At 38.8% G+C, this 9,052-nt stretch overlaps 1 protein-coding gene across 2 annotated transcripts; it reads right to left on the bottom strand.

The window, feature by feature from the left end:
• Window positions 1-720: 720 nt before the first annotated feature.
• Window positions 721-7,617, bottom strand: LOC147310503 (aldo-keto reductase family 1 member D1-like). 2 transcript variants are annotated; one of them, XM_086269389.1, is made up of 9 exons: window positions 7,413-7,617; window positions 7,022-7,189; window positions 5,453-5,569; window positions 5,257-5,334; window positions 4,869-4,991; window positions 3,159-3,268; window positions 2,910-3,075; window positions 2,733-2,815; window positions 723-2,651 (listed from the first exon to the last, which is right to left on the bottom strand). In XM_086269389.1, exons 1-9 carry the CDS (start codon window positions 7,503-7,505, stop codon window positions 2,609-2,611), a joined length of 981 nt encoding a protein of 326 aa, XP_086125515.1. In that variant the 5' UTR covers window positions 7,506-7,617; the 3' UTR covers window positions 723-2,608. The 2 variants fall into 2 exon arrangements, with proteins under 2 accessions (XP_086125516.1, XP_086125515.1); XM_086269390.1 differs by lacking the exon at window positions 4,869-4,991 and having other exon boundaries at window positions 721-2,651.
• Window positions 7,618-9,052: the final 1,435 nt, after the last annotated feature.

Genomic DNA, 9,052 nt, shown 5'->3' with positions numbered 1-9,052 from the left:
GTATGCACTTTGTATTTTATGTCGTAGTAGAAAAATAAGATGCTCTGATGCAACCTGAGTGCTCACACTGGGCCTCCATAAAATGAAGGTTATAACAGAAAATCTGTCGCTCGCTCTCCCTCTCTGTCTTTCACTCACACAGACACGCACACCACCACCATCAACTTTGCTAAATTTCTAATGAAAAACATTAATCAGGCAGCTGTGATTGAGCAGCAATGTAAATCCAACTATTTTCACGGTTGTTGTGGTCGTGATAATTTTGTGATGCCACATCGAAAAGGCTCGGATGAGCTTTCCAAAGTTCTACAAGTTGTGCCTCCATCGCCTGTGTCCAGATCACACGCTGCACAGCCAAGCTGCACCGTCTTTTTCGCCGACGGTTACGTGTTTGCGCGTGAGCAGTGTGAGCAGCTGCGGTGACGCCCTACGAGCGATTGATGATCGGGAGCTGCTCGAGGTGTTAATCGCTTCTCGTTACCCCACGTATACTACACGATGCACGATGAAGGCCAAAATTGGGCCGATCACCAAATCGGTCGCATGACTCAAAAATCGGCTCAAAATGGGCCAAAAATCGTACAGTGTAAGCCCAGCATTAGAGCAGCAATGTTTGTTCCCCTCAGAGAAAGAAAAATAGGCTGTAAAAGTACAGGGAGGAATGGGAAAAGGAAAACACCTGGCTGGAAAAGTGCACGATAACATCTATAAAGCGCACTGCACTGTGTGCCGGCGCACTTTTTCCATAGGCATGCACACACAATGGTGGGCACACGGAGAACATGAAGGGCGTGAAAGCTCGGGGAACCCTTAACCAATTTCTTGTCCACCAGGCCACGGCAGAAGCAGATATGGTATGTAAACATTGGGTTTTTTTTTTTTAAACCCTCTGGTTAAGGTTAATATGGGCATGTGCAGTGAATATCAGCGCTATGTGGCCAGAAGTGTGATAATATAATTTATTTTGTGTAATAAACAACTGCAAGGATAGATGATTACAACAAATAGATGACTAATACATAAAAGTAATACATAGATGAATAATGATGATGAGTTATGATGCGTAATCATGGGAACAAGTGTGTTTACAAACAGGAGCAGCTGATTAGCATTAGAAAAGCTGAAATAATACCTCAACTGAAGCCAATTGTACTAAATGCACTAAATGTGCACTGTTACAAGAATGATTTTGTTCTATTGTTTTCTATTAATTTATATAATTTTAAGTTAAGCAGGACAGAGTTCTTTTAAAGAAAGATTTACTTATATTCTCAAAAGTTAAGCATGACAGGCTTCTGTTTAAGAAAGAGACCCGTTTTACTGTGTTAATGTTATTTTGAGCTAAAAATAAATGGCTAAATTATCATTTGTTTCCCATATGGTCATATCACAAAGAATATGCATCTGCTTAAATCAAATTCAAGTCAAATGGTTAAAAAAAAATTTCACACACAAAAAAAAAGAGCTACCACACTTTGCCCGGCCCTGGCCACGAGGCGTCCCTTATTTATTTTTCAGGGAGTTGGCAACCCTAATGATCGACTGTTCCCATTAGAATTCCACAGTTATCATCTTGTACCCCCTGAAAGTCCTGTATGCTTTGAGAGACCGCTACAGTAGGGAAACATACAAAAGAGTGTCCAAACCATTGTAATTTTGGCTTATTTCTGTCTTATATAGTATCCTGACTCCTTAGCTAACTTAATAACTTTAGCTAAAGCGAACAGTCTAATTCACAGGTGTTGAACTCCAGACCTTGAGAGCTGGTGTCCTGCAGGTTTTAGATGTGCCCTTGATCCAACACAGCTGATTTAAATGGTTAAATTACCCCCTCAACATATCTTGAAGTTCTCCATAAGCCTGGTAAAGAAACTAATCATTTGATTCAGGTGTGTTGACCCAGGGTGATATATGAAACCTGCAGGACACCGGCCCTTGAGGCCTGGAGTTCAACACCCCTGGTGTAATTCATTAGTGCAGTATTACTGGATCACCTCTGAAGTGGTATGATATGACTATCACTGAAACGGCAAACTTTGTGCTGGATTATTGTGCAGTTTTCTCGAAGGACCCGGATGTATGACCCCAAAAACTGAATTTAAGAACTAAAACTGAATGGTGAGAAGTGAAACTGAAAGCATTCAAGAGCTAAATTTAATTCAAATTCAGTTTTAAAAGCTGTTATTCAGGTTGAGCAATTCAGATTTGGTCTGAGCAATGAAAGTGTTGGCAGGATGAGAACACCATCTGTCCAGAGTTTAAGCTTTCTATACTTAACAGTCTTGTTTTGATTTAGCCACACCTTATCTTTATTTTGTAGTTTGCAAACATTTACTATCCCAAGTTTGTTTGTTTTGTCACTCAAAACTTATCTGTAAGACTTTTACAAAACTAAAGACATCTGTGAGAGCAGACCTTCATTATTCTTCCCACAGCACGGCTCAGCAGTGAAACCCTTTACCCGAGGAAGTGTATTATATTGTGTGCTGTAAAATTAAGTTTTTTTTTTTTTTTTTTTTAATTAGCTAATAGCAATTAAATATTATTTTAGCAAAGTAAAGATGCCAAATTTAATCACTCTCGAACAATGTGTTGCTGTTTGTGGTGTTTAGAAGTCATCATGAAATGGATACTCTGGATGGTCAGACCACCTGTTGAGCCAGAAAAGAGAAATATTAATTGGAGCCGTTTGTTCAAGGAGCAAAACTTCACACAAGCTGCACTATACTCACATGAGAAGCTCCACAAAGCGGATGTTTTTGTTCAACCCTTCAACTGCCTTCATATCAGCGTCAGAGAGAGAGAAATCAAATATCTGGAAAGTTGGCAAATAAGTCTGATTATATTCCATGCGTCTGGTTTTCAGAAGGCACTTTTTGCTACCTACATACCTAAAATTATAAACAAACCTCAAAGTTTTCCTTTATGCGAGCAGGGCTGAAGCTCTTTGGGATGACCACCACGCCTCTCTGTACATTGAACCGCAGACACACCTGAGCCGTGGTCTTGTTGTACTTTTTGGCAATCGATACCAGCAGGTCATCTTCCAGCATTGGGGGGCATTTTAGGTTTACCCTTTATTGAAACAGTGATATTTTAATTTCAATCAAGAGGCTGAGAACTTGACTAGCTACTCATAAAATGAGTGTGACCCATACCAAGATGGATCTCTGGATGTTCCCAGCGGGCTGTAACCAACAATGACGATACCATTCTGCCGGCAGTATTCAAGCAATTTTGGCTGGGTGAAATAGGGGTGGCATTCAACCTGTAATAGAGCACATATGTATACATACACACATGTTTCTGATGAAGACAGCTTGGCTTATTCCTTGCGAGTGTTATGAACCAACACTTCCAAGTGCATCTTGATTGTTCATGTTACTTAAATAATAACTTCCTATCTCTGTTATGCTTTCATTGATTCAAAGTTCAGTCCTTTCATACTGATAATATTTCAGGCAGTAAACTTACTTTTTAAATAAATTTGAAGTTTTCCCCACATTTCTGGGCGGTATACATTGCCTGCATTTTGTTCCTATACCTCTGCAACATATCCATGTCCTATCCACACAATGTTCACATCACATATCTATCAAAACACAGCTGTGTGTGTGATTTAGTTAAAACATATTGGGCATATGTCTAAAATCTGAGTCTTTCTGTTGTATTGTTCATTAGCTGTATGCGCAAATATTCAAAGACTGAAACTAAAGCCTTCAGCTGGTTGTGCCTCAGATTCTTTCTTCTGACTTTAATAAATTGCCGCTGCACAATAAAGTAACAAAAGCATTGACTCTTGAAACACTACTTTTTAAAATGAAGAATGGTTTGCACATTTATCTGCTGATCTTACGGTAAATATAGTACTGTACATTTCCCAAGTCTCGAGTATTTATATTTCTAATAGGACAGTTTCTTGTAAGTGGTGCTGAGCAATAGTTCTCCAGGCTTTCTGAAGACAAAGTTTTACTTTGGGCACTAGCTATTTTTTCACTCTTTTATCATGATTATTAAAACACCTAACACTGATCTATGAAATCAGTGTTATCAGTGTCACAAAAAGGCAGCTAATTCAAAGAATGACTCATTGAGTCTACACATTACAGAAAAGTTAGGAAAGAACCAGTTTCTTTAGGGACTTATTAGCATCCTGTAGTAAAAGAAAATTTCTTCCCATGTCTTTTATCTAAATCTCTGCCATGAATAACACGATTTGATGAGCAAAGAGCTTTTAGCTGGAAACTTGGCATATTTCAGTATGGTGTGAGGAAACTGGACAAGAAAAAAAAACATTAGAGCAGATGAACAGCATCTAAAAGCTATGTCCTTAAGAAAACAGAAAAACTGTATCAAAGATCTGATATGGGACCTGAGTGGTGTATCTCATCCTTCAACTAACCCATCAACAGTTTGTTGAGACTCACCATAAATGGTCTTTGTGGAAGGGTGGCTGTCAAGAAGCCACTCTTAAGGAAAAGAAGCAAGAAGAAAAGGCTGAATAGTGCCAAATTACACAAGAACTGTGTCAATACTGCGCCGTGCTACCTCACTGAACTCCTTAGTTCATATACCCCTGGGAAAGCCCTAAGATAATCAAGACAATTACTCCTAGTGCAGCCTAGATCCTGGCTAAAGACCAGAGGTGACCGTGCTTTTGCCCTGGCAGCCCCTAGCCCCTGGAACAATCTTCCTGCTGCTATTCGCGCCTCTGATTCCATCTATTCATTTAAATCTCAGTTAAAAACTTACCGAGCGTTTTCAGTTAGTTAGTTCAAAGAGCAAAGCTTTTTGACCTTAGTATTCTGAAAACAAGTACTTAGTAACTTATTTCCAGACAACTGCTTGCTCAATAATGTACCACTAACCTGGTTTGACACAGGTTTGTGTTTCAGCCCCGGCTTGTTAAGGATTAGCTCTAGTTGTCGCTTGTTGAAGTTTGAAACCCCAAGAGATTTTACAAGGCCAGCGTCTTTACAAGCTTCTAAAGCCTGTGAGAGACATAGGAAAGCACAATAATAAAACAATATAGTCAACGTTGAACTTTGAAACAATTTAAAAGCTCACAGAAACAGTAAAACTGAGACACTGTTGAAGCTGTCATTGATTTTTACCACATATCTTTTTGTATTTAACTATAAGTTAAAGGACGCGTGTACCCAATACTGTTGTTCTGTAGCAGTTATGTTGTCTTCACATATGTTAGGAAATAACTGAAACTAAATTTTCTTGAATAAGCAGGCCACCAAGTCTCACCTCCCATGTGGCACAGAGGTCCGTTTCATGATAAAGCCACTTCCCACTCTCATCTTTGGGGTTAAATTCATCTCCTGGCTTCAGAAAATTATAGTGTTTCAGTATAGTATAGTATTTCATTTGGTGCAGTAAAACCTCATGAAATTCAAATGTAAAAATTAAAAACTTGTTATTAAGTTTTCACATGTGTGCATACCTTGAAAGCCATGGGCAGTTCTATAATATAGAGGTCAACATAATCCAGCTGTAATGTCGTCAGGGTTTTCTCTAAAGTAGGTCGTACTAGCTCGGGTGGATGAAATGTGTTCCACAACTTCAAAAGAAAAGAAGAAAAGTTAACAAATGTAGAAAAAAGCTACAGAACTCAGCATTTGGTTTTTTTTAAGATTCAAAGGTAAGTCATGAAAATGAATATGTTATCGATTCGTATGTTATCCATACCTTTTAAGTTTCACACAGGCCAAAAGCATTTTAGACTAGTTTTTGGTTAACTTTTGCCTTGAGGGACTTTGTAATGTTTGTCTCGAAAGGTGTTGTACAAACCAAAATGTACTTACTTTATCTTCCTTATTTTTTTGTGGTTCAGGGAAATAATATTGGTATAATATTCAGATTGGCTTTTTTTCTTATTTGCATTATTAGTTATTTACTTTAAAATAACTAAAGGAGTTGTACTTTTTTGTCACTTTGGCCACCATTTTTGACAGGAAAAAACACATTTTTAAACTTTAAATTTTTTGTTGACATCAACAATTACACCCAGAGAAATCCTGCTAAACGCATTTTTCATGCATTCTCGATATAGATGTTAAAGCTCATCTAGAAACATGCATGCTAGGAATGGTGCAACCAAAACCTGTGCATGCCGTCATAGTGCTGGATTTGTTTCAATGAATTAGATGAAAAACAACCTGCTTCACCCTGAATAACCTACATGAGGATTTTGTGGATTTGTTATTAATGGAACTTGTTGTTCGATTTCTAAAAGTCTTGATGATCTTCATGCATCACTGAACTCTTGAGGTGGGAAGTAACAAAGCACAAATATTTGTTAAAATTTTATAAAATTTTCTATACTGCACTTCAGTAGTAAAACAGGCTCGTTACTTTTGCCTTAACGGATTTGCTTTAACGGATTTTTGTCACTATGAGCCAACATTGTGTTTTTGCATATTATGATACATGCAAATCAAACTGAGGCTATTTAAAGACTACATGAAAATACTCTGGAGATTAGTTTGGTGTACTGTGATGGGTTTAAAGTAAAGAAGAGTGTGTGACCGGTGCACAGTGACTGTGGTTTCATGAGTTTGCATGAGTTCTACATCAAGTGTAGCAGAGATTCATATGAATTTTAGCTGATGATTCTTAGATCTATTGACTGATATATATATTTTTTATTTTACTTCTTTTTCTTCAGATTCAAGCTGAGTATACTTAGATTGGAAAAAACCTAGGCTGAAGTTTGTATTCCCATCTGCTAATATTATTTTATCATTGTGTTAACATAGCCGAAGGTTAAGTTAGCTTTGCACAGAAATAGAAATGTCCTCCAAACAGCTACTAAACAGCCTGTACTTTTTTACTTTTACTTGAGTAAAGAAGTTGAATCAGTACTTCATCTTTTACTGGAGTAGTTTTGAACAGTAATAGATGTACTTCTACTTAAGTACAGAATGTGTGTACAGAAAAACAGAAAGAAAAAAAAAGTTCAACAGTCAAGGTGCACAGGAGAGGCTCACACGAACAAGTATGCTTTGCAAACCTTTCCACAATAGAAGATGTCCTCTCTTTTCACAGTTCCATCTGCTATTTTGTCCCTTATTGCTTGCCCCACTTCATGTTCATTGTAATAGATCAATGCTCCATCAATATGTCTGTAGCCCGTCTCGATCGCAATTTTGACAGATTCATATGCAGTTCCTTTAGGAGTCTGTCAAAAAAAAAAAAGAAGAAGAAGAAGTAGTACTGGAAGGAATATATAGTATAAAATAAAATAACAACAACCATAATAATAATATAATAAGCACTCAAAAGTCACAGCGAAAAACAAACAAACAAAAAATCCTACCACTATTTTTAATTTATTCATTTAGTTTTTGCTTCGTGACACATGCACAACGATATACAATATACAATTAAATCATGAATCTTACCTCGTGGGGATCTGCATAAGTTCCCAGTCCTATCAAGGGTATGCTGTTTCCATCAGATAGGGGAATGGAGTGACTTTCTGCTGTCAATTCCATGTTTAACAAAAATGTTTGTTACAAAGATCTTGATGTCTGACACTGTGCACTCACTCGAACTTTTGAATACTGTCTAGGAGGCTGGCTCCTCTGCTCTCTACTCGGCCAGAAACTCCTCCCAAATGCAAAGTGCCTCAACTGTTGCTCATGAAAACATGAACAACCGGACACCAAGACAAACATTTACAAATGGAAGTGAACACGCTATCTGATCATCATGAATGAGACTAAAATGCTATACTATATGCTATATTATATGTTGGATTAAGCTTTCAGATACTGGTGAAAGCTGGCAGTGACAATGGGATTACGCTGAATTTATCTACCCCCAGTTCTTCAGGTGACACAGTGTTGAAAGCCAAAAGGTGAGAGGGAAATTAAAGGGTATTATCAATGGGACTATTCCACTCCACCCTCATAGTGGTACATCCCATCTGCCTAGTATTGATTCAGAAGATTCAAGAGCTTTATTGTCAATACATGAGTATACACAGTTTACAGTGTACCGAAATGCTGTTTCACCCCAAGCCCCCTATGGTGCATTTATAAAAGATATATCTCCAAGAGTGCACAACTGACCTGTCCTTCTCTACCTTTTGCTCTGAGATATGAACATGCGCCATAACCACTGAGGCTTGCATCCGAGAAACTGTGCAATTCGTACTGCACAATGTCCGCATCTTGCGAGTAGCTTCGTGGGATCTTCAGAGCTGCCAACTTGGGCAGGTCTCTCAACCATGCTTCCCATTGTGGTAGAATGTGATGTGGGAGATCCTTGTCCCAATTAACTTTGTCCTTGCACAACGTTTGGAGTATTTGCTTTCCAATTAATATGAATGGGGCAACGAACCCAAGGGGGTCAAAGACTGAAGCAACAATCGAGAGCACCCCTCTCCTTGTCAATGGGTTGTCTTTAACTTGGACTCTGAATTGGAATTCATCTGCCTCTATGCACCATTGCACTCCAAGTGCACGTTCAATGTGGAGTTCTCCAAGAGCCATGTCCTGGTCTTTGGCTTTAGCTTGTTCCTCTTGGGGAATAGCTGCAAGCACTTCTTTGTCGTTTGACACAAACTTATGCAGATGTAGGTTGCCTGTTTTACAAAGTGCCCTTGACTCGTTTACCAACTCTATGGCTTCGACTGTTGATCTCACACTAGCGAGTCCGTCATCGACGTAAAATCCTCTTTGGATGAACTCAATAGTCTCTTCGCTGAATCTGTTTCTACCTTGAGAAGCAATATGTTTGAGTCCGAAATTGCAGCATCCGGGAGATGAAGCTGCTCCGAAAAGATGCACTCTCATCCTGTACACTGAAGGCTCAGAGTTTAAATCGCCTTTGTCCCACCAAAGAAACCTCAAATAGTCTTGATGCTCCTTGATGACGTGGAATTGGTGGAACATCCTCTCCACATCACACATGATGGCGATGGGGCCCTTTCTGAATCGACATAACACTCCAATCAGTGCGTTGGTAAGATCTGGTCCAGTCAGAAGGTGATCGTTAAGAGATGTCCCCCGGAAACGGGCCGAACAATCAAAAACCA

The sequence above is a fragment of the Aulonocara sp. 'chitande type north' Nkhata Bay genome, linkage group LG17 (genome assembly GCF_057382095.1).
Source record: "Aulonocara sp. 'chitande type north' Nkhata Bay isolate Kocher_YH1m ecotype deep benthic linkage group LG17, A_spYH_male_GT1.1, whole genome shotgun sequence".
Lineage (NCBI taxonomy): Eukaryota > Metazoa > Chordata > Actinopteri > Cichliformes > Cichlidae > Aulonocara > Aulonocara sp. 'chitande type north' Nkhata Bay.
The sequence above is the reverse complement of the archived record's forward strand: the minus strand, read 5'-3'. Positions and strand labels throughout refer to the sequence as shown.

What these genes read in the sequence shown, in the direction of transcription:
- LOC147310503 (XM_086269389.1), bottom strand. Translation starts at nt 7,505, where the DNA reads ATGGAATTGACAGCAGAAAGTCACTCCATTCCCCTATCTGATGGAAAC. An exon ending in CTTATGCAGATCCCCACGAG is followed by an intron (nt 7,190 to 7,412) that starts GTAAGATTCATG and finishes TTTTTTTGACAG; the next exon opens with ACTCCTAAAGGAACTGCATA. An exon ending in CGCTTTGTGGAGCTTCTCAT is followed by an intron (nt 2,652 to 2,732) that starts GTGAGTATAGTG and finishes CTGGCTCAACAG; the next exon opens with GTGGTCTGACCATCCAGAGT.